Source organism: Carcharhinus amblyrhynchos, chromosome 15, assembly GCF_965287045.1.
Source record: "Carcharhinus amblyrhynchos chromosome 15, sCarAmb.v2.hapA, whole genome shotgun sequence".
NCBI lineage: Eukaryota > Metazoa > Chordata > Chondrichthyes > Carcharhiniformes > Carcharhinidae > Carcharhinus > Carcharhinus amblyrhynchos.
In genome coordinates, this window is record NC_137338.1 from 51,160,176 (window position 1) to 51,185,991 (window position 25,816).

Here is a 25,816-nt window from a genome sequence, read left to right on the forward strand (position 1 = left end):
CAGCTCCGCAAGGGCACAGGAAATCCAGTGCTAGGAGACATGCCCAGGTGTCCACCACGGATCGTGCTAATCCGGTGCCACTTTAATCTTTTGGCCTGCTGCGCTAAAAAAATCAGTGCAATTGGATGGGAGAATCGCCCCCAGTATGGCTGAACTTAATGTAAAATGTGTACTCTTTGGAATATACGGTTTTAAGTGCATTTGGCTATCATGTCCTTGGATTGAGTAGAAGGCTCACCTGCTGTAAAAATGCATGCAAGAAAATAATTCTAGTTCTTGCATCTAATCCTGAGGATAATGATCTTTACTCAGTGGTATCCTGCTGTCATTGAATATTAAATTGAATAAACAGTACACATTAGCCAGATTAAAAAAAAACTGAAAGATAAGAAAAAAAAAATTCTTCACAAAAACAAGCTGTCTTGCAAGGTGGCAAGTTATTCTCTTTATCAGCGTGGCAAAGTAACTCTCACTTTCCTGTTTGGTGTACTTAAGACGTGTGCATATGAACAAAATTAAAATTTTGAGTTACGTTTTTATGAGATCAATTGCTGAAATGTAAAGAGTGAGATTACATCCCATAAATGCACAGCTCCTCCACTGTCAGTCACTTTGTTTTGTGTTTCTTTAGGGATCAGTTGCCATTGGTGGTGCTGTGGTACGCTGGCTTCGAGATAACCTCCATATTATTAACACAACAGACGAAGTTGGCAAGTACTCTTTGTTTTCATTTATAAGCTCAGGAAACATACTGTAAATTGACAGGAAAAAATGAAATAAATTCAGGTTAGTGTGCACCGCTGCGACCTGTGCTCATTCTATAAAAGACTAATGGGATTATTGTACTCAAACTCTAGACTTAATTACCAATGGCTTAAAGGCTTCAAATTGTAGACCCAGGAGCAACCTAAGGAGAACGTACAAATGTGCAAAAGAAAATCTTTACACTCACCTAGCTGGTCTCTGTATCTAGTAAGCATCCATCATGTGCACTCCCCCACCCTAAATTTTGCTTCAGATATGCATCCAACTCAAGTTAGCAAATTTAAGAAAGTCAACCCCTCAGTGCCTTTTCTACAATGTTTTCTACTGATTGTTTAAATCTAAGTGGTCTTTTACATTCTTTAATGTTTAAGTTTATAGAATCTGTGAATTATTGGGGATGATTTTCCCCTGATACTTTAGGAACTAACCAGCTGCTGAAATGGCCAAGTTGAGGCCTCAAACTGCAAATCCCGTTTAGTGCAAGATGCCGTCTTGGTAACAGAGTTGAAACATGCACTCGCAGCAACCGCCCAGAGGATCATTGATAAACTATTTGATACACTGCCTGAGGGCATTCATTAAAGAAGCTGTTACGCTCTGTTGGTGGGTAGCAATTCAATTAGTCACAAACCACAGAATTGTTACAGTGCAAAAGGATTCGATCCAGCATGTCTGCATTCGTTCTCTGAATGAGCAGTAGACTTCGTGACATTTTCCCTACTCTCTGTAACCCTGTACATTTTTCACAAGCAATCTAATTCTCCTTTGAATGTCTTGATTGCACCTGCCTCCACCACACTATCAGGCAATGCATTCCATACCTTAACCATGTACTACGTGAAAATGTTTTGCCTCATATCGCTTTTGGTTCTTTTGCAAATTTCTTTAATCTGTGCGTTCTCATTCTCATCATTTCACAAATGAGAATAGTTTCTCCTTATCTAGTCTGTACACACTCCTTCATGATTTGTGTTCTCTCAGCCTTCTGTTCTCCAAGAAAAAAAAGTTTTAACTTCTGCAATCTATCTTCACATGTGAAGTTTCTCATCCCTGGAATCTGGACGCAATACTCCAACTGAATCTGAGCCAGTATCTTATACAAGTTCAACATTACTTCCTTGCAATTGTACTCGATGCCCCTATTTATAAAGCCTTGAATACTGTTTTGTTTGTTAACTGTGCTCTCAACCTGTCTGGCTATTGAAAACCATCAGCAACTGTGGTGCACATTCCATGTTTTAATCGTGGCATGTCCATGTATAATATCCGACTACCTGGTGAACTGGAGCGGGAGATGACAAAAGGTTAAAATAAACAGTAGTAAAACATTAAATTAAGAAAATCAGGAGGGCTAAAAGAAGGTTGCTTTGGCAGTCAAGGTGAAGGATAATCCTAAGAGCTTCTACAGGTATATTAAGAGCAAAAGGATTGGTCCTCTTGAAAATCAGAGTGGTCAGCTATGTATGGAACCATAAGAAAGGGGGGAGATATTAAATGTGTTTTTTGCATCCTTATTTACTAAGGAAACTGGCATGGAGTCTACGGAAATAAGGCAAACAAGTAGGGAGGTCATGGAACCTATATAGATTAAAGGGGAGGAGGTGCTTGCTGTCTTGAGGCAAATCAGAGTAGATAAATACCCAGGACCAGACAGGGTATTCCCTTGGACCTTGAAGGAGACTAGTGTTGAAATTGCAGGGGTCCTGGCAGATATATTTAAAATGTTGGTATCCACGGGTGAGGTGCTGGATGATTAGAGGATAGCTCATGTTGTTCCGTTGTTTAAAAAAGGCTGAAAAAGTAATCTGGGAAATTATAGGCTGGTAAGTTTGACGTCAATAGTAGGTAAATTATTGGAAGGAGTACTAAGAGATAGGATCTACAAATACTTGGATGGACAGGGACTTATTAGGGAGAGTCAACATGGCTTTGTGCGTGGTAGGTCATGTTTAACCAATCTATTAGAGTTTTTCGAGGAGGTTACCAGGAAAGTGGATGAAGAGAAGGCAGTGGATGTGGTCTGCATGGACTTCAGTAAGGCCTTTGAAAAGGTCCCGCATGGGAGGTTAGTTAGGAAGGTTCAGTCACTAGGTATACATGGAGAGGTAGTAAATTGGATTAGACATTGGCTCAATGGAAGAAGGCAGAGAGTGGTAGTGGAGGATTGCTTCTCTGAGTGGAGGACTGCGACTAGTCGTGTGCCACAGGGATCAGTGCTGGATCCATTGTTGTTTGTCATCTATATAAAATATCCATTATCTGGATGATAATGTGGTAAATTGGATCAGCAAATTTGCTGATGATACAAAGATTGGAGGAGTAGTGGACAGTGAGGAAGATTTTCGTTGAGGAAGCAGGAGGTACCAATACCTTGGACCATTTATAGGCTTCAAATTTTCACCAATCCAAAATTGGACATTCTTTATTGCCTGCTTGTTGAAAGATAGCATTCCGCAGATCCAAATCCTCCACTTCCTTGACAGCCCTGAGATTTCCCCAATTGGTTGTATCTAAATCTGTACAGCTGAATTGAAATGACGCCAAAACCATCGAATCTTTATTACTTTTAAAATGAAATAATTTCTTAACAACTACAATTAGGATTACCGTTTCGAATTTTGGTAGGGCTAAGCCAACATCTCTATTTCTTGGCATATAATAGACCATCAGCAATATGATTGGGCAGATGTAAGATCTCTTCTGTCATGTTTCTAATAGTATTATCCAATGCAATGAGTCTATTCTGTGAAGTTTCTTTTAAAATGAAATGATAATAAAACCAGGGAATAAAATATGTCTTTAAATTTTAAAATTTCTGTGATAGTTTGAGCAGACTGCCTTTCAAATTAACAATCCATGTTTTCAATAGGTTGTCCCATAACATATCTTTCAACCCTAGCTAAGGGTCAAACCTAGCACCTAAATGTTTTTTAAGTTTTGTAAGTTTAGATTGGAGTCAATGGTCCTCCAAGGTTTAATATTGTCTAGAAGAAAACTTCTGTTTTTGGTTTCTAAATAGAAATGCACTGTCGTCTTTAGATTAATTGTCAATCCAGTTTCCACACAACTTCTCGAGAATTTGTAAATTCTTTTGCATACCTTTATAAGAATTGCTTACATAAGAACATAAGAAATAGGAGAAGGAGTAGGCTATCTAGCCCTTCAAGCCTGGCCCGCCACTCAACAAGATCATGGCTGATCTGTCGTGTCTCAGCTCCACATTCCCGCCCTCTCCCCATAACCCTTAATCCCCTTGCCTATCAAAAACCTATCAACCCACGTCTTAAATATATTTAGCGAGGCAGCCTCCACCACTTCAACGGGCAGAGAATTCCAGAGATTCACCACCCTTTGATTGAAGAAGTTCCTCCTCAACTCCGTTCTAAACCGCCCCCTCTTTATCTTGAGGCTGTGCCCTCTAGTCCTACTGTCCTTTCTGAGCGGGAAGAGTCTCTCCACCTCTATCCTATCCATCCCATTCATCATCTTATATGTCTCAATGAGGTCTCCCCTCATTCTTCTAAACTCTAACGAGTACATGCCTAGTTTATTCAGCCTCTCCTCATAGTTCAACCCCCTCAACTCCGGTATCAGCCTAGTAAACCTCCTCTGCACTCCCTCCAAGGGCAAAATATCCTTGCGTAAGTGGGGTGACCAAGACTGCACACAGTACTCCAGCTGCGGCCTCACCAGTGCCCTGTACAGTTGCAGCAAGACCTCCCTACTTCTATATTCAATCCCCCTCGCTATGAAGGCCAGCATCCCATTCGCCTTCCTGACCACCTGCTGCACCTGCAGGCTGGGTTTTGCGACTCATGCACAAGGACCCCGAGGTCCCTCTGCACCGTCGCATGCTGCAGTTTTTTGCCATGTAAGTAATAGTCCTTCCTACCATTATTCCTACCAAAGTGGACAACTTCACACTCGCCAACATTAAATTCCATTTGCCAGTTCCTGGCCCATTCGCCCAGCCTATCTAGATCCTTCTGCAGACTTTCCACACCCTCCGCACAATTTGCCGTTCCACCAATCTTGGTGTCATCAGCAAATTTTGACACCATACACTCGGTTCCCTCCTCCAGATCATCTATATAAATGGTAAATAGCTGAGGCCCCAGCACCGACCCCTGGGGCACTCCACTAGTCACCAACCGCCAATCCGAATAGCACCCATTGACCCCCACTCTCTGCCTCCTATTTGACAGCCAATCCCCTATCCACGCTAACACCCTACCCCCGACTCCATGCCCCCATTGCTTACTATAGCAACATCATCAGCGAACACCAAAGAAGTAGTTATTATTTTATTATCTCCATTAATAATAGGATAACCGATTCTCCTTGCATCTGAAATACTAATTAACGTATCCATTACTATATTAAAAAGCCTAGGAGATAATGAGTCACCTTATTTGGCCTCTCTTTTAATTGGAATTGGATTAAACTTCCCAACTTTAAGTAAAGGTTTCAGTATAGAGAGTTTCAATTAGATCCACCATTTGTTTAGAAATCCCTATTCATTCTGAGACTTTTTCAAATCAGTGGATGCTCCATGGAATCGAAAGCTTCGGCCAAATTGATGAATACAACAGTTAAATTTGATTCATTTAATTTTACTCCTTTATGCAAGTTATTTAGAATAGCAATATTTTCAGAACAACCAGACTTTCCTTTCACAAAACCTCTCAACTAGTATTTAATTTTACCGATTTTTCAAGTCTACTGCTAATAATTTTGGTAAAAATTCTCAATCATCCATCCTATTGTTATCGGCCTCCAGTTGTCAATATTTGGTTGCAATTTTTCATCATCAGATTTTGGGCTCAATACTGTTCTACCTGCTTTAATCTTATTGGGAATGATTCCCGAAGCTAACCTGGCATTAAAAATTTTAATGAAACACCCCAATCTTTTGCTCATACTTCTAAATAACTTAACTATTCTAACTGCCTCTGAGCCAAGGGCTGTATCTTTTTTGCACTTTTTCAATGTAGTGAAAACTTCCTCCTCTGTAATTGGATCCAGAAGATTCTTAAATCCCATTTTTGTTTAGAATGCTTAAATTTGCTAATATCCACCCTAAAATTATTTTTGTCCAATTTTCCTGAAATGTAATTCTCTAACTCTTTAATTTTTATGGGGCACAAGTTGCTTTGAGGGTCACACATTAGTTGTAAAGCCTCTTTTAAATTTATACATTCTGTTGAACTTCTTTATAATGACTTTTTTGTTCAGCTCGCTAATCAAAGCCTTGTTACTTTTCCTACCTCTAATATCCAGCTTATTTAGTCCCTTATCAGTTCTTGAACTCTGTTTGGCTGTATCCTTAAATTTGTGTTGTATAAATTTTTCAACCAGATGACCAGTCATCTCCTCGATCTCAGTTTTTTTTAGCCCTCTTTTATCGTTTTTAATTAATTCTAAAATCCTATCTGCATAATCATTAAGGTTAACTAGGTCATTAATATTTTCTTTAGCTCCTCTGTAATTCCCTTCTGGAATTGCTTGAGACACCATCAACATCCACTATAACATCTTCATCTTCGTCCTGAGCAATTGCTGCATCCAAACTAACACCTCCATCACTGTCGTCAGTGTCTTCAACACTAGTTTCCCCACACAAATTAAATTTCTCTTTTTCCTTTAGTTTCCACTTAAGGTCGCTTACAGTACATTTTTTACATCAGAAATCTGTTTATTAGTTTTGGTGATTAATTCTTTTGCAATTATGTTAATATTTCTATAGTTTTTATACTTAAGCTGAGAGATAAAGCTTCTCTGTTTCCTCACTAGTCCAACTGAATTAATTTTATTAATGATTACATTACTAAAATATTTCCTACTAGCTATCCTCTGCTTATTTTTTTCCACTTAATGGATTTTAGAATTCTGTTGACTTAAACCCCTAGCTGTTTTATCACACATTAAACATTTAAAATTTAGCTCTTCGTTTTCCAATACTTCTGTTGTATTCTCATGCTTAGGATAGTGACATGCAATGGAGTGGAATTCACCTTCTTTATTACGTTTAGAATAAATAGCTATTAATCTATCTTGTTTATGGATTAACCTATTATGTTTCCTAAGTTGCACAATTGAGTTATAAACTGTCACAAAAAGAACAGTTATATCTAATTTTTAGCGATATCCTTTTTCCTCTCTCATAGTTTACTTAGAATTATTAAAATTACCTTAATTCAATGGTTTGAACGTCAACCCGATTTCCATGCTACCTTCTGTGGGACAGAAAGCTATCACATTGAACTTCATCTGTTTCGTGTACACCCATTCCAGCAATTATATTATGGTGTTTTGAAGTTCAATACTATCCTTCTCATAGTTCACAATGCTTCCAAATTTTGTTTCGTTTGCATATTTTATAAATGTACCCTATACGTTTGTCCTAACAGTGACCAGCTGGACAAGTTAGTGTTGAGAATTTTAAGTGCTACTGAAAGCTTTCTTTTTTTTTTACCACTGAATACTTTAGAGAGGCATCGAGATAATTTCTGGCATGTTTTGACAAGATGTCACCAATGCTATTTCTCTCAGGAATTCATCTACAAAGTATTAATATTGTACTACTTAATATTATTGGACATCTTATAGTCATTGTCAGGAAAAAGGAAATGTTTAGTCATGGGCACCTTGCCTCTTGACCTATGAAGAATAGAAGGAGGAAGTGAGGTTGGGTAAAGCAGCCACAACTGCTAAGGAGGACTCAGCAGAAGCCTTAACCACACAGCTTCTTCAGAGAGAGCACTAATCCTACATTCATATGATCCAAGACCAGTTTGTGATTTGGCTGTGCTTTACCTGAAAGATCTGTGGCCTCATGAAGTTGAAACTCTGACCTTGCCAACAAGCTATCATGATGCTTTTATAATGAGACAATTTTCTGTACCACAATTGTTTCAGCCCTAGCACAAGGTACATGATTCAATATGAGGTGACGAGGAATACCCTCTGATGCTCTCTCCTGATGTTTGTCCCCTGAGAATATAGTCTGTTTTGATATCACAGTTAACTAATGGGGAAACACTTATAAACCTGAGGCTAAAATGAGATTTTTACAAATTAATTTGCGGAACGTTTCCATTGTATTCTAGGCCAACATTTATTGCCTGTCTTTAGTTGCCCTTGATCAGGTGTTTTCTTAAACTGCTGCAGTGACAAAATAGTGTGTTGTTTTGTCTCAGTTTTTGCACTAAACTACAGCAGACTAGTTGTTTGTCATTTTCCAAGGATGGAATATTTCGGGATTTTGTTGAGTGAGAAAGGAACAGCTTTTCCAAATTTTCCCACCTTGCACACACCTATCAATAGACTTTCAATGGGCTTGGCTTGTCTGTAAAGATTACTAGTTTTTGGTCTTAATATCCAGTACAGTGCCCTTTACAGGAGATTCATGGGCAGTGCCGGGGTGCCAAGCTGGCAATGCTCAAGAGCACTCCCCTGCAGGAGAGACTATTTTGAAGTAACTGTGACTTATTACGCTGTTTAAAAATCCACACACACTAAAATAACAAGCCTTAACAAATTTCTTGAGTTTAGTGGGGATTTAGATGTGAAAATTGCAACTTCATATGTTTTATTTGTTTCAATTGAGAATTTCTCTGTGAGATATAAGTTTAGCCAAGTTGTTATTTTGACTGCAAAACCCAGGCCAACTGAGCTGAATGCCTAAGGCCTATTCTCAAAATTTATGTTCTATATTTCAAGATCACACCACATTGGACAAGTCAAATTTGTGCTGCTGTAGAGGAATATGCACAATTGTCATATTTTCTTCACCTTTTCGTAACTATTATAGTTCAGGTCAGAAACTCTAAAGTGTTTTATGGAGCTGCCGGATCATTTGCATCTTGAATCTGGCTAGGATAAGCATGATAGGTTTCACTTCAAGTATGATTCAAATGACCCATTTGGGAGCTTTTATCAAAGTTTATTTAAGAATGTAGTTAACATATATAGAAAGAAAATTAGCAGGAACTCATCAATTACAAAGAAGAAACGAAACAGCCACAATAATGTATAACTATTAACAAATATATCTCATGTTCCAATCAAACCAATCCCATGGGCAAAAGACTAATGCAAACCCTAGTTTGCAAACCCTAATGCACACATGATACTGGGCTTGAGGCCTTTGGATGGAGTCTGCAGTTCCCTGGATAGATTCAATATAGAAGTCAGAAGAGCTTCCCAAAACACCAGGGACTCTAGGCAGGCCACTAATAGCCAATTCCATCACCCCGCCCCCCAACCCCCGCTTCTGAAAGGCAAGACCTTGCTTTCAGCTAATCAGCAGAATTTCAAACACCAGAGAGAGACTTTTCAGCATGATGCTCCTTCTAAAACTAAAGCTCAAATTGAAAAGGAAAGAACTCCTGTCACTTGACCTGCCAACAAGGTTTTCTCCTGACAATTCTGAGTAATAGACATCCCAGTAAACATAAACAAACCCCCGTTTAAGCAGCAATAAAAATACTGTTGTAGACAGCACAGCATCATAGACAAAAACAAGACTGATAAAGTTTGCTTACAACTGCAGAGTACGTGATTTTAAAAAACACTTCTTAAAGGTACACTAACATCACATAAATGCCACATAACTAATAAACTCACTTCTCCTTCAACACAAAACCTGGTTAAATTGGCTCCTCTTAAAACATAAATATGTTTTGACTGGGGAAAGGTATCCACAAGGGAAGGGATCCTTTTCTAAATTAATCTTGTTGCATAAAGGATAGAACCCAGTTCATCCTTCCTCACCCAGGAACACAACAATTTTAGGGCATCTCATCCGGAATCATAACAAATTAGAAGGCCTTTACCTCCAGACCAGTCCTAACAACAATGATACTGACATCTGGGAGACGCTCACTGTCACCGTAACATCTGGGGGTTGACTGTTCATATGAACACTGAAAGAGGGAAGCCAAAATGGAAAGCTCGTCAGCTGAGGAGAGGGCCCAATAGAGGCCAGTGAATCCTGCACCTTACCAGCTCACTGTCTTCCTCTGCAGCAAATGTGGCAGAGACTGCCTTGCCAGATTGGGGCCCATGAGTCTGAGTAGGCTATGCTCAACACAAAGTTGATTACCACAGTGCAAACCATTGTGTTACAAGATGAAAGGCTGCCAACTGAAAATTAGGTCTTTAAGTTGCTTGCTTCAGCTTGATAATTTTTGAGGGAGAGGGGTGTTTTCCATGAGGGTATAAAGTAAAATAGGTGTTAAAATACTCCAGAAGTTATGGTTATCAAGCTTTACCATTGCCTTCCAATAGACAGTAATTAGTAAACCTTTTTTTGATTGCTAAATTGGATTATTTTTGATTAGCAAATCATATTTTTGATTTTGGCAAATGTGATTTATTCTTTTGTATTTTTCAGAGAAGCTTGCTGCTTCAGTGGGTTCCTCTTATGGTTGCTATTTCGTTCCAGCCTTCTCAGGGTTATATGCACCATATTGGGATACTACTGCAAGAGGGTAAGAGCTTAACTTTTACACCTGTAACAAATATAGCTGGTTATTGATTTCAGTATACAACAGCAGTATTAACATTGTAAAACCGCTGACTGGTTCTGTGCAACCTATTCTGCCATGGTATGGTTGTACTAAGCAAGTTTTAGTTGCTGATCCTGCATTTCCACATTATTTTAAATTGTTTTTCTGCATCGTTAATAAGTACTCTTTTTTAAATACTGAAATTATATTTTCAAATTGGAGGTCCATGTCATTTTGATTCACAGATTAAATCTGAGTAGCATGATTATTATGTTAAAGCTGTAACTAATTGTTTCACTAATTTAAGTAGTGTGAAATATTTTTCATCAACTTTAGAAGTGTCAAAATGAGCAGGTAATAAATGTCTTGCTTACTAAAAGCTGGTTTTGAAGCATGTACAATGTCTATGGCATCTATGTTTTTTCACCACCAAGGGGCAACATTTATACCTTGGCTTTTTGTACGGTGCCCTTGGTAATCTCCTTGAATAAAGAAGTCGAAAATACCTGAGTTACACTACATTGGGAACGCTGGAGCAAGAGTAGGCCTTTGAGCCCGCTCAAAAAATTATACTTCGGCCTTAAATAAACTCAATGACCCAACCTCCAATCTTTCTGGGGAAGAGTATTCCGCAGTCTAATGAACCTTGGAGGTAAAGGAGTTCTCCTCATCTCCATCTTGCCATGGGTAGCCATGTCCCTCTCTAATGGGGTCACCTTTATGCACCTGGGGGGAATCCTCACCTCAGATTTGCATCTGGGTGAACCAGTTGTAAACTTTGGCAAAGTTTGTAATGAGGGTGGCTAATGATATTTAGATTTATTAAAATATCTTAAAATCAGTTTCACACACATTGGGCCCGATTTTACCATTGCAGGCGCGAAAACGTGGTAGAGTCAGACACGAGGCCATTAATGCGATCCACGCAGATGCCCACTTTATCAAGGCCCGAAAATGGCCGCCATCCAATCCATGCCCAAAATGGGCGCAACGGCGATTTGCATGCATTTAAATTGAATTAATGAACTGCCCACCCAGCATTTCCCCCTTTGCCATCACGTTCGCGCATCCAGATTTGGTGCGAAGCAGATCTGCTCAATGAAGGTCTGTTTCGGGCGCTCCAGCTTCTGAAAAGATAAGTTTGGAGCTTCCAGCAGCTCTCTGACTTAGATCGGCGACGGGGGAAAGAAGAAAAGATCATTCTCTGGATGGGTGGAGGGGGGACTGGGAGAAGGGAGGCCAGATCATTCCCTGGTTGCAATTGGTGTCTGGCTGTGGAGGGATGGGTGAGGAGGGCAGAGGGAGACCAGATTGTTGTCTGATGGCAGGGTGGGGGACGAGGGAGGGCGGGGGAATCTGCTGCCACTCTGTGGGCAATCGATAGTGGCAAAGGGGGGCAGAGAGTCACGATTGATCTGGGTAGCAGGAGGGTGAGTGGATAAGGGGAACAGTTATGTTGTGGGGGCAGGGCGATGTCTGCAGGGGCCATCCTCCTGCTTTTCACTCCTGGGCCACTTTTTGCGGCCCGAGAGCGATGTGACAACAGCACAATTTTCAAATTTTTTTACCTCATTGCATATGCGCAGTTCAAAGCTCCAATCGTTTCAGGCACGATAAGCCCCACCCACAGCACGATTCAGATCAACAATTTTCTTTTCAAGCTAAGTGTGTATGAGGGCGCCTGAGAACAGATTTCCAATCCAGATCGGAATCGCGCCTGGATTCAGCACTTAGAATGAAAATGGTAAAATCAGCCCACTATGAACGTGAACCTGATTGCATCATGGGGGAGGGGTGACGAAAATTGGAGATCACGACCTTCACAATTTTGCCATAACTTGAGCTACCTCTGCCATTCCTACGCACGGAGCAAGTGACCGCTTGCCTTTTCTAATTCTTATATCAACCAAAAATGTTAGATGCTCTTCCAAGCCAAGGTACCCCCACTATTGCCATCCTTATTTAAAGAACAACTCATACCAACTTTTCCTAGCTTTCTGTCTTCCTAAAATGTCAGCAGTTTTCAATATTCACATCCCAGCCTTAGTCACCTTGCAACTATGGGTGGAATTCTAAGAACATAAGAAATAGGAGCAGGAGTAGGCCATCCAGCCCTTCGAGCCTGCTCCGCCATTCAATAAGATCATGGCTGATCTGTCGCTGCTCAGTTCCACTTTCCTGCCCTCTCCCCATAACCCTTAATCCCCTCTCCTATCAAAAACCCATCAACCCGCGTCTTAAAAATATTTAGCGAGGCAGCCTCCACCACTTCAACGGGCAGAGAATTCCAGAGATTCACCACCCTTTGAGTGAAGAAGTTCCTCCTCAACTCCGTTCTAAACCACCCCCCTTTTATCTTGAGGCTGTGCCCCCTAGTCCTATTGTCTTTTTTGAGCGGGAAGAGTCTTTCCACCTCTATCCTATCCATCCCATTCATCATCTTATACGTCTCAATGAGATCTCCTCTCATTCTTCTAAACTCTAACGAGTACAAGCCTCCGTGAAGACAGAAACAAAAAAGTTATTCAATACCTTAGCCATATCCCCATCCCCTACCACTAGGTCCCCTTTCTCATCCTCTAAAGGACCAACATTCACCCTAGCCAGCCTCTTCCTTTTTATATATTTATAAAAACTCTTGCTATCCTTTTTTATATTAAGCGCTAGCCCAGCTTCATAGTTTCTCCTACCCTTCCTTATCAACTTCTTTGTCAATCTTTGTTGACATTTAAACCTCTCCCAATCCTCTTCTCACCCACTACTCTTAGCTACTCTAAATTCCTCCGCTTTTAGTTTAACACTTTCCTTCACCTCCTTCGTTATCCACGGCTTATTACCTCTCCTCCTACTATCCTTTTTGACCATTCTCCCAGGCCTCTGCTGGCATATTTGATAGCAACACAGTGGGACAGTATGTTGCCTCCTTATAAGAAAATTAAAAGCGAGCTAAATCACACGACCACCACAAAAATGCTATTCAAGTACAGTAATATTAAACTTTAAATCTCATGAATCCCTGGAGGTTTAATCCCCAGCATGATTTGCTGGGGGTACAGAGTGTTACGATTCAGATCAGAAACTCCAAAGTGTTTTACGTAGCATGCCTCAATCAGAATTTTTTGCATCTTGAATTTGGCCAAGATAAATGTAATATATTTCAGCTTGGGTATGATTCTGATGGCTCACTCGGGAGCTTTTATCAAACAAGGATTATTTAAGAATTTAGTGGATGATTCTCGCAAAAAAATTCCAAGTGTCAAATTCACATAAAAACTGGAATAAAGCACACTTCTTTTTTCGGTGGGAGTTTAAAAATGAATTTCCCACACTCTGTGCACTGCAGGCTGCCTCAGCATAAATCAGGTTGAAATGCTGTGGGCAGGGCCTATCCCCACAGAAGAGGGCAGCAGCACAGTGGTGAGCGGGCCACTGCGCATTCGCCAATCTTGATGCTGACAGATCGGTGCATGCACAGTGGTCCCTGTCTGCCAGGCTCCCGATTGCTAGCCATCCCCATGTCTCCTGCATCATAGGCCCTCTCCCCCCCCTCACAGCCTGATCACCAGCTCCCCCCTGGATGTGTACGGGCCAGCTGCGACTCTGGTCGGTCCCTCCCCCCTCCCCCCACTCCAGCCCTAAACCCCACAGCAGGTTGATCCCCCACACCCTGATGGCCAGTCCCAATCGCTGGCCACCCTTCCCCCATCAATCCCAACTGCAAAGTGGCAGTGGGGACCCACCCCCATCAGGCCTGCCCCCTGGGCATTGGCCGTTTGCTACTTGGGGGGGCCTCGATTGCATCCCTTTCATTCCAGTGGAGTTGGGCTGCCAGCTCATTGTGAGTGGGAGCCACTGTAAGCCGTGCTGTAGTGGAATACTCCTGGTGGTGGTGGTGTATTAGAGGCTAAGGGGCCTGGAGACCTCAGTCCCAGACCTGCTAATTATATTTAAATCAAGCTAACGCAGCGGGAAATCCAGCACAGGGAAATGTGCTCAGGGTCAGCGCCCAGCCCAAATTACACAGATCGGTCGATGCTGCGCTAGAAGATCAACGCAGAAGGATGGGAGGATTGCCTCCAGTAGTTAACATGTATGGAAACCCCATTTAAACCACTGAAGGAGCAATGAAAGGGCTACTATAGACAACTCAGTAACACTGAGAAAAAAAAATTGAAAAAGTTTGCCTACAACTGCAGAGAACATGATTTTTTTTAAATCTCCTAAAGGTACACTAATGTCATACCTTCCCCTGTTAAGAACAAAATGAACAATCAACATTGAAAGATTGTTTAATATTTCCAGCCCTTTCGGTTTCACACTACTACTAGTACTCAACAATAAATATACATTCATTTGACAAAATCAAAACATAGAAACATAACAATAATATAATCCATTCTAGTCCTTGTCTTCCGCTGGCAAACATGCCTTCTTCTATTTATCACATCTGTGACAAACTGCTTCATCTCCGAAACTCTCCTTCGGTCTTTAATCCTGCGTTGATTCCAAATTCAAATTCACCTCTGTTATTACGATGATAAATTAGGTCTGGAAATGTCCTCAGAGAACCAGGCAGGATCAGCAGGATCGCAACTTACATCTGTGTAGTCAGGCCATTCAGAAAGGTCATTTTATCTCTGTTCCCTTCCTTGTTCGTTGGCCTTAGCTCCTCCTCTGCTAAACAATTTGACTCCTTTGTCTGCTCTTGAATTGCGTCATCACTTTCCGCATACTGTTTGGTAAAGACACAAAGCAGTTTGTCTTTCTAGGTGTTAGAATCAATTTCGATCATGATTTCAAATATCACTTTGACAGTTAAGCTACTGAAAAAAACCCACTAAGTTATTCGAATACCGGCTGTGTACAGTATGATTTCACTAGGCATCCACATTTCTGCACACTGTACAGAATCATTATCCCAGTAGCTCAATTTAGATTATGTTACAATTTTGACAAACAGTCTGATTCCTTGTTGTTGTCCTTTCTGTTGATCCACGTTAGTCCGACACATCCACTCTTCAATCTCCGTTTTGAGATTGCACATAATTGTTGATTCATCCACACTCCTTTTGCATAGATGATGAGCTGTCTCTAACAGTCCTGTTCAGTTTCTTTATTCACATTATTGACCATTAACTGGTTCTCGTTCTCCAGCTCCACCAGTTTTCTGTGATTGATCAAAACTTTTGGCTGCTGCCCCTCAGACTGAGTTAACATCAGCTTTTCTATCTGAACCTGTGCCAACTTGAAAAGGTCATGTTGACAAGGATGTTGTTAATTTGAAACAGCATTTTCCACATCTACATCATGTAGATTCTAGTACTTCCCAACGTATTCCCACATATTTGTCATGTGATATTAATAACTCTTTCAGGTCAATTCAATTTTCCTCTGGAAGGTAACTTAGTAATTTATGCCAGTTTTTAATAATGTCTTTGTTATCCAATTTAGTTTGAGGAACAGTGGAAGTTGATGGGCGACCTGATGGAGGTTTACAAAATTATGAGTGGCATGGATAGAATAGATAGCAAGATGCGCTTTCCTAGGGTAGAAAAGTCAAGTAAGCGACATAGGTTTAAGGTGCATGGGGAAAAATTTAGAGGAGATGTGCAAGGCAAATTTTTTACACAGAGGGTGATCAATGTCTGGAATGCACTGCCTGGGAGCAGGTACAATAACGGCACTTAAGGGGCATCTAGATAAATACATAAATAGGATGGGAATAAAAGAATATGGACTCCATAAGTGCATACAGTTTTAATTTAGATGGGCTTCATGATTGGTGCAGGTTTGGAGGGCCAAAGGGCCTGTTCCTGAATTGTACTTGTTCTTTGAATGTCAAACTGGATTCAGTTCTTCTCTGAGTTATAACCATGAAAACCTCCTCCTTTTGCTCTCCTTCCTGATCAAAACACCATTTAAGCATATTCACATGACACACTGAGTTTTCCTTCTATCTGGGATTCTAATCAAATAATTCATCTCATTCAATTTGATAAGGCCCATTAAGCCTTGCTTTCAAAGGTTCACCTACCACTGGTAAAGACTTTATCCCCACTGGCAAAACTATGAGTTTTTGATTTCTTATCCGTTTCCTGTTTCATCACATGCTGTCATAATACTGTTATGAGAGGAGATTCACCAAGATGTTGCCTGGGATGGAGTAACATTAAGTTACAAAGAGTAAGATTAAGTTATAAAGGGAAGTTGGATAGTTTTAATTGGAACAGAAAAGATGGGGGGCACTGAGGAGGGCAGGGGGCTACCTGATTGAGGTATGCAAGATGAGGGTGGATAGGGAGCAGCTGTTCCCCTTAGTTAAAATGTCAGTCATGAGGGGACATAAGAGGGGCAGGAAGTTTAGGAAGATGTGAGGAAAGCCTTTTTTTACCCAGAGTGCGGTGACAGTCTGGAATGCGCTGCTTGGGAAGATGGTACAGGCAGGTTGCCTCGCATCTTTTAAAAAGCACCTGGATGAGCACTTGGCACATCATAACATTCAAGGCTATGGGCCAAGTACTGGTAAATGGGATTAGGTAGATAGGTCAGAAGCTTCTCAGGTGTTGGCACAGGCTCGATGATGAAGGGTCTCTACTGCACTATATAATTCTGTGATGAATTGGTTTTCTGATCTGCTTTCTGTTCCTGTACATATTCTTAATTTATCTTTCTTCCCCTCCTGCTCGGGATGCAATATTTTAGATATATTTAGTTATGAATTGCTCTATAGAAATGCACAACTTTAGATTCTGTTGATAAAACAGCTCATTGTAGCCAAACTGCAGTTTTATTGTGACTATATGTACAAGTGACCTTGCGTGTAGAGCTGAAAATTATTCACCATTTCAAAAGATGTTGATTCATTTGGGAAACGGGCTCCATTGTAAGTAATATTAAATGTTACTAAATAAAGCCATTGAATAATTATTTCTTCTCAAACCTGGGATAATTAAATCTTTTGTACTATGCAAATCATGTCTGTGCAAATTTACTTAAAATGATTTTCCACTCATTTGTTCTGCAGAATAATATGTGGCCTTACCCAGTATACAAAAAGAAATCATATTGCATTTGCTGCACTCGAAGCTGTTGCCTTTCAAACCCGTGAGGTAAGCTAATGCTTTATTTTGTTGGGTGTCCCTAAGCTGCAGTTTAAAATTCTTTGTAGAAATTGCCCTGGCAGAACCAAGCTGAGCATTGGTGCGAGGTCACTGGTAACTGAGGGTTTGATAACGCTGTTGATAGCTCCATCCATCAACTTGCCAGTTGTTGAGTGTAGATTGATGGGATATGTTACAAATGTGAGGTTTTGTAAGATTGTCATGATTTGGGAGAGCGTCTTTAGTTTTGGTAAAATGGAGGAATGAAGGGGTTGTGTAACCTGTTCTTAATTCTACTGGCTGGAATGCTAAAGATTAAAGGTTGGTGGGGGATGGTGAGCAAGTTGTTCCAGTGAGAAGAAGATGCAAGGTAACCTATAAACAAATAGCAAAACCTCTGTGCCAATGATGAATAAACTGAATGGAATCTTGGGCTCTTACTGGTGGTGAGTTTGGAGGGGGAAAGATATCTACTTAGGCGGGGTGGTGGAATAGTGGAACGCTGTCATCATTCCACCTCAGCCAGAATTTCTTGTCCTGCTGTCAATTGAGAATCTTAATTAGCCAATTAATGTCCACTTAAGGGCCTCCTCCCACTGTCACTCTAATTAACCCAGCTCCAGGCAGGCCATGCAGCATGCATGACAGGTAATGTTGCAGCCAACCTCTCACTGGCAGGGGAAAGGGAATGCATGGGTCAGGTTAGTCCCTTGATTAATGGTGCTCAGTGCCTACTCAAGGAAATATACATCTGGAAAGGGGGAATCTACTGAGAGTCTCACCATCCTGCCACCTCCCACCATTGCTGCCAACTCCCTGCACACTCCTCCCCCCTCAAACCCCCTGCCCCCACATTACTTACCTTCTGCCTTGGTTGCTGTGCCGTTGTTGGCCCCTGATTTGTCACCAGGTCTTAATGAGAGATTCCAGGGAAACGCCAACCACAGACTCCGCCACTGCTTGATTGGCATCTGGTTCAGTGGGCCTTCTCAAAAAGGCGGCATGGGTCACTCAACAGTGACCCTGGCAGCTATCAGCTAACTGGCAAAAGCCCCCAGTGCATCGACAAGGTTCCAGCCTGTTGGTTTTCAGGCAGATGTTAAGAATGTCAAGTTTTGTTAAATGACTACACTTTAACCTCTCTATTTAGTTTCAAGACTAATGGAATTGAGAGTTTAAAGGATATCCAATTTGCATTTCTACCAAGATTTAAGGTCTATGTCAGTAACATTGCCATGATAACGGTTTTGAGATAGGAAACATTGTAGGATGAAGGGTTTTCTTAAAATATCACAACTTAAAGACAGTCAATCTGCAAGGTTCTAAGAAGAGAGCAGAGAGATAGAAACATCAAAGTTTGTATGGTTCACCATTCAAAAATATGGGTGGAACCTTGTATTCAAATTGATGAGATTGGGTTTGTGAGGATACCGAGATGGAAGGTTTGCTTAGCATTCACTAGAAGGATGAATCTCCAAATCATCCCTCACGATTAAAGGAGAGTCAGAGTTTATGCAGCTGAGAATGTAAAAGAAAGGAATCAAGTTTTCAGGAGTTGAAAGTATCTAAGTGCTTTCACTTAAGGGTTCAAAGTAAAGTATAATTCTGGAGGGAGATCTGTTATAAGTGTTAAATAAGGGTTCTTTCCTGTAGTTTGGAATATTAGCTGCCCACTAAAATAGTGTTTCGTCAATGTTGCTTTTAGTTCATTTGTTACAATAAAAGTCTTAAAAATTGAAATGTTTTAGTGCAATTCCTTTAAGTTGGTTATTGGGATTTCTTTTTAAAAGCTAAGTGTCTCTCCAGGGATCATAAGAAGTGGTAATTGGCCAGGATGGATTTGAACTGTATTTTGGAAATTTTAGCATGGTCAGTGCAGCTAACCAGCGTGTCTTTTGGACTGTGGAAGGAAACTTGAGCACCTGAAGGAAACCTGTGCAGACTCTGCGCAGACTCTGCACAGACCCGACCGACAGTGATCCAAACCGGGAACCACCTGGTCCCTGGCGCTGTGAGCCAGCAGTGCTAACCACTATGTCGCCCTGAATTGGAAATCCTAATTGGACCCTGAAATTCATCTACAGATGTGGCATCCTGCTGAGTATCTTTTTTTCCCACCCCTCCTGACTCCCACTACACCACCCTTCCCCAATTGCTTGCAAGCTGCTTGCCCTCTGTGTAGGCTATCTCCATTCTCCTGATCATGTTCAATTGTTCGAGGAGGCCTGACAAAGCCACTTGTATTTGGAAGCAACTTGTTTCAGTGCAGTAACTCACTTGATACATAAATAAAGCACTGCAAGATGAGCAAGAACTCTCATTGTAAGGTTCTCTAAAACTTCAACGAGATGCAGGAAACCTCCAAACCTATGTTGAATCATGTCAGCAGTCAAAAGGAATAATCCAGCAATTAATCTTTTAAGTACTTCATGGTCCCTATAAATACCACTGGTTGTGGGGTGGGGAGTGAGAACAGCTTTGGGGATTGTTCAGCTGTATAGTGGTATGACAGGGTATTTGGCTGGAATGTGAAACTGCAAAAGAAAGCAGGAGTGCCTTCAGAGCAGCACTGCAGACTGAGACTCGCCTAATCATCTGACTGCTTTTCATGCAGTTGGTGGTTGGTAGTGTTATAACAACATAAAATTGGGACTTTGAGTGAGCCACTCCTTTTAGCAGCTAACCAAAGACATATTGAACTGTTTATAGAAGACCCATTTTAAAAATAAAATGCAAGAAAAGGCACTGATCAAAAATGGCTGCCACTTGAAGGAATGTTTCTATATGAATTGCACAACAGACCTATTGCGTAGAATTCCAAACCTGCAGGAATGTTGTCAAAGGCCATTTCAAACAGTAATATTTTTAAAAGGAAAGCATGAAAAATGCAAGACAGTGAAAAGTGCTAAGCAGCCAGATACTCATCGGACATTCAAAACGCCTGTGGAGGACAAAATAAACCCCCCAACTCCTTGATTTATATCTTGAAATGTGTCAAATGTTTCAGAGATGCAAAAAACAAAAAAATGGGATTGCTTGGTCTTCAACAGTTAATACAGAGATGCAAAATTAATTTCCTCCTGGGAACATACAGACAGAGAGGGGTTTTACAAACTGTTTCTGCCAAGGAGAAGAAAGAGATAGCAGCAGGAAAAGAAACATGACAGTCATTGAAAGACACTTCTGGAAAAGAGCAGGCAAGATCTCTGTCTTTTCTCTCTGCTTCTCTCACTCTGTCAGTCCCTCTCTTTTCAAGAGTGTCCCCAACAAAGTACTGAACTACAGAATTCTACAAAAAAACCAGCTAACTGCAAGTGGTTGTAATGCTCAAAAATCTATGCCTCCAAGATGAGCAGAAGACAACTTCCTTACTTATAAAATATTAAAACCTTTGTTCCAACCAACCAAAAAACTGAATAGAGGAGGCGCCAGCTCACATCACGTTTTGTCATAACAAAATGCACATGCGTGTGTAAATCTTTTTACAGGATGCCATGGATGCACATTTCCTGTCACAAGTGTGCCTACATCTTAAACGCCGTTCAAAACTTTTCATCTAATCAAAAAGAAAACTTAGCCACACAACCCAGTTTTACTCCCAAATAATCTTAATTGGGTTACCTGCATAAACATGCATACAATATAAAAAGAAGATTGTAAAGTACAATCACATCCATCAAACCAATTCATCTCGACACAGTTCAGTCGCTTATACCGTTTAGCTGTTCCTTCTCCTACCACCTTGTCAGAGAATCTCCTGGCAGAGCTGCAACCACAGGAGAAACGAAAAACTTGGGTCAAGTTAGAAAAAATGACTGGAAAATTCTTTCCCACCTTCCAAGAAAATTAACCAAAGTTCCAGAAGATAGTATCACTCAGGAATCCTTCTCGTCCCAACAATCCCACAATTAGTCCCCAGTAACTGAAAATGTTCTCTCGTGACCCTGTGCTGTTCCCTTTTAAAGCACTATAATGAATTCATGCTCACATTGTGCTTTAGCCCCTGTGTTCATGTTTTATAAGATATCTGTGGCATGAAACTGTTAGGGCGGAATTTTACGAAAAGAATTGTAAGTGCCGAACGAGCTAGAATATGGGAGAGAATCGCACTTTTTTTTGGGTGAGCAGCAAGTCACAATCTTATGGCTCTTAGTGCAAAAAAGAGCGAAGATATGATTCTTGCCAGCAGGGGAGGGACGGAGCCTAATCTTGCCAGTGAAGCTGGCTGCTGAGCCCTTGGGATGTCATTGTGCAGATGCCCCAATCTCCCAGTGTACTGAGAGATCTGCTGTCATCCCCCAAGCAGAACTCGGGAGCGCCACCACCCCCCCACCACCACCACTGCCACCACCTGCTGATTGCTCTCTGAACTGGTCACCACCAAACTATGGTTATTGGGATTCCCCTGACTCCAATGACCCGCTTTGCAGAGTTCCCTCAGCCCCCTGATTTCCCCCATTACAGAGTTCCCCCAGCACCCCGTATCACTCCCTTTGCAGAATTCTCCCCAACCCCGCAAATGCCACCCCGGAAGAGTTCTCCCTTCCTTCTTCCCCCCACCCTTCATCTTGTTGAGCTCTCACCTCCCCTCAGGCCCCACTCCCTTGGCACTGCCACAGTGCTCGGTGGACAGCAGAACTGTCCAACCCTGCCTCCGACCACCCAGGGGTCGCAATGGCCTTTGGTCCCACCAGCAAGGCCATCACATCTGATCCCCCCTGATGGATTCTTGTCAGAGAGGAACTTAACCACTAAGCAGGTCATTTCAATTGAGCCCAGAAGACAGCGTCCAGGACTCACTAATGATATTTAAATGATATCATTAATATTGAAATCAGCTTCCAGCAAAACAGTGAGAAACCAGGTGCGAATGTGACTTTTCGCCTCTCACCCTATCTTACTGGCTTGCCACACCGGCCAATTTGCATAGCGAGCCGGTAGGATTGTGCCCTTAGAATTTTCCTATTCATGCTTAACTAATGTGTGTATTGTAAAATCAGCGCACAATGTTACTGCCTTATTTCTACTTGCAGTCTGATTAAACCTGCGGGTGCTGGAATAACCTTATAATTTTCCACTTCAAAGCAAAGCTGTTTTATATGGCTTTCTGTAGCAAAAAATGAGACATCAGGGGGCAAATTCTCCCATTCTGCACGCCATGGGATTTGTAGCGGGCGAGGGACGAAAAGATCCATTGACCTCGGGCGGAATTTTCTGGTTTTGGAGTGAACACGGCCAGAAAATCCCACCCTATGTTTTGTGGGAAATACAAGAGAAGTGATTAACTGTTCAGATTTTAAGATAGTCCTTTACATGTTGAGTAAAGTATATTGGGTGATGTCGACAAAATATAAATCTATTGAAGGGCAACAAAAAAAGACTTAATTGTAATTCTGTTACTCTTCGATCATTACTTCTTTTAGCTACTTGAGGCCATGAGTAAAGAAGCTGGGGTCAAACAGGACAGTCTCCAAGTAGATGGAGGAATGACCACTAATAAGATAATGATGCAACTTCAAGCAGATATTCTTTCCATACCAGTAGGTAAGAATCCAAGCTTCACCCTTTTTGGTCCCTGCACAAAATATGTAATCTCAGCAATCAAGTAATGCATAATTTTCTTCCAGAGCCATTGGAAAATGGACAGTACTATTGCCCTTCCTGAAATATGAATCATTCTGAAAAGAATGGTGGCTACATAGCATTACAGTGGGTTGAATATAGTTCCATACAAATTATCTAGACTTTTTTGGTTAATTTAATGAAGATTATGCAATCTGAGTCTTACCTACAGACTGTGGGTGAAGTGTGATGATACTGTGCCTTTAAAAATGTATTTTAATCACATTTCTCTGCAGGTTTTCAAATAGGCCCTGGTATTTTATTGTTGATGAACTGTCAAGAAGCAGTGATTTCTAATTGTTGCTGAAGCAATGTGATGGATATGTTGCTGAATTTAATCTGGACTAATGCAGATTTATGGTCCCTTGGAGATTGTTAAGTGAAGCTTAATTGTGAATGATTGACAGTTTATGTCATGTGGCTAGGGATAGCTATGCTTCTGGAAAAAATCCAGTCATTTTGCTAAGAAGCTGTTTGGACTTGAAACAGAAAACAGTATTTCTTGTTTCCCTCTCCCTGAAGTTGGAAATTCTGTGAGTTACTGTTGCAAACGAGTGGAAGAAGGCAGTGTGTTTCTATCTCTCTCTCTTTACTGAAAGTTCCAGGACTGTGAAGCCTCAGAGTTTTAATCCTACATTTCAAAGGACCAATTCACATCAAGTGTTAAAAAGCTGCAAGATCCAGCATCACATGAGCATATATGTTTTGTGCCACTCTAGGAAGGGGTGTATATTTGTTTATAGGGTGATGTTTGACTTGGAACACCACAGTTAGCTGGCTGGTAAGGTTTATACTGTATCATGCTTGAAACTTGTAATTGGTAAATGTTGATTTTTCTTACTATACATTGACTGAGTTCTTAAATAAATGTTGTTTAGTAAACGTTTCCTCATGGGTCACCTGAATTATTTCTGTGGTGAAACACGTTATGTTTACCCATGCCAAAATCAATGTGCAAAACTTCAGTCTGTATTAACTTCATAAGACACCTTGGAGTTTCTGGCCTGGGTCATAGCAGAAGGCACTGGGGTAAACTTTCTGAGGAGTTTTCTCCATTTCCTCCAGGTCAGTGAAAACCTTGGAGAAATAGTAGAAATGCTAGATTGACAATAACATTACTTACTACAAAGTAAAAAGGTAATAAGATTAAACTAAAGTTGTTCACTTTGTTCAATAGCAGTCAACATTTGAAAGCTACCATAAACATAACGTTTAGTTTAAAGTTGACCACGTATGGAGTCGCTTTGGGAATGGTGAACCTTGAGGTAGTGCTTGTTCCTACAAATTGGACTTTATTTCAATTGCTCTTGCTAACATTTGGAGCTTGCTATGGATAGCCAAGTGATCCTTCTCCTTTCCACGCCCTTTTTGCATCGCATATTCTGGAATTTTTAATGGTCTATTCTACCAAATGTATCACTGGTCTATCTAATCCTATGATTAAACGTTGCCAACTAAATTAATTATACTGTGTTGCAAATGTCCTTGGATGTTGCACATTTAAAGGGTGGGAGACAGTTGTTTTCTTCTTTTGCATATCATGTGCTATGTTACTTGTAGAGTTGTATTCAAAGTTTGACACAGCTCTGGTTGTGGATATATTTGTTCATATTTTTTGCAACTGCAAATGCATTCCTAATGATTTGATTTGGTTCAACCAACGTCAATTTGTGTTTAAATGGCACCCTTTAATGCAGCAAGAAGTCCAAAGGTGTTTCGTAAGAGCATTATCAAAACAAAAATTTATTGCCACAAGAGGAGAAACAAGGCAGATGAGAAAATGCTTGGCCAAAGAGATGGATTTTAAGGAGCATTTTGGGAGAGGTAGAAAAGCAGGGAGAATTAGACAGAAAATTTCAGAGCTTGGACCCCAGGCAGCTGAAGCTCGACCACCAGTGATGGATCAATTAAAATCGGGGTTGGTAATGTGTCCAGAATGGGAGTATTGTAGATTTCTCGGAAGGTTGTAGGACTGGAGGAGATGACATAGTTAGGGAATGGAGAGGGCACGATGGGATTTGAAAATCAAGACAATGGCCTGAATCTTCTGATATAAATAACATGTATATAAATGATTTGAATGCAGGGGTAGGATACTGCTGGTGACACTAAATTAGGTGTTGATAGCTGTTAATAAGTTGTGATAATGAAATAAGAAATTTACAAAAGAATATGGACAAATTAAGTGAACAGGACAAAGTTTGTCAGATGAATTTAACATAGATAAAAAAAGTTATCCGTTTTGGTACGAAAAATACAAAAGCAAGTTATTATCTCAATGGAGAGAAATTTCAGAGTGCTTTGGTGCAGAGAGATCTGGGTGTTCTCATGCATGCATCACAGAAATCTAATATGCAGATAATAAGGAAGACAAATGGGATCTTGGCATTTATTGTTGAAGGAATAGAATATAATAGTGAAGTGTTGCTGCGACTTTACAAAGCATTAGTGAAACCACACTTAGAATATTGTGTATGGTTTTGGACCCCTTACCTGAGGAGGGATGTAGTGACATTGGAGGTGGTTCAGATGAGGGTCACTAGTTTCACTAGATTTCAGATATGAGGGGCTTGTCTAATGAAGAGAGATTAGGCAGTTTAGGCCTAAACCCCCTAAAGTTTAGAAGAATGAGAGGAGACCTAAGGGAGATGCTTAAGATGATAAGGGGTATTGAGAGATCCTTCCTTTGTAGGGCAATCTAGAACAAAAGGTCATAGTTTTAGGATAAGAGGTAGCAGAATTAAAACAGAGATGTGGAGAAATTACTTCTCTTGAAGGATTGTGAGCCTGTAGAATTCACTACCCTAGAGCATGTTG

At 40.8% G+C, this 25,816-nt stretch overlaps 1 protein-coding gene across 1 annotated transcript in view; it reads left to right on the top strand.

Annotated features, from left to right (window-relative positions):
* LOC145353298 (glycerol kinase) overlaps nucleotides 1-25,816 on the top strand; it is a 95,881-nt gene that overhangs the window by 57,292 nt on the left and 12,773 nt on the right. Inside the window, exons 13-16 of the mRNA XM_080203920.1 lie at nucleotides 632-710; nucleotides 10,163-10,259; nucleotides 17,302-17,386; nucleotides 22,801-22,921. Coding sequence (XP_080060046.1) covers nucleotides 632-710; nucleotides 10,163-10,259; nucleotides 17,302-17,386; nucleotides 22,801-22,921 — 382 coding nt within the window. The remainder of the gene's footprint in view (nucleotides 1-631; nucleotides 711-10,162; nucleotides 10,260-17,301; nucleotides 17,387-22,800; nucleotides 22,922-25,816) is intronic.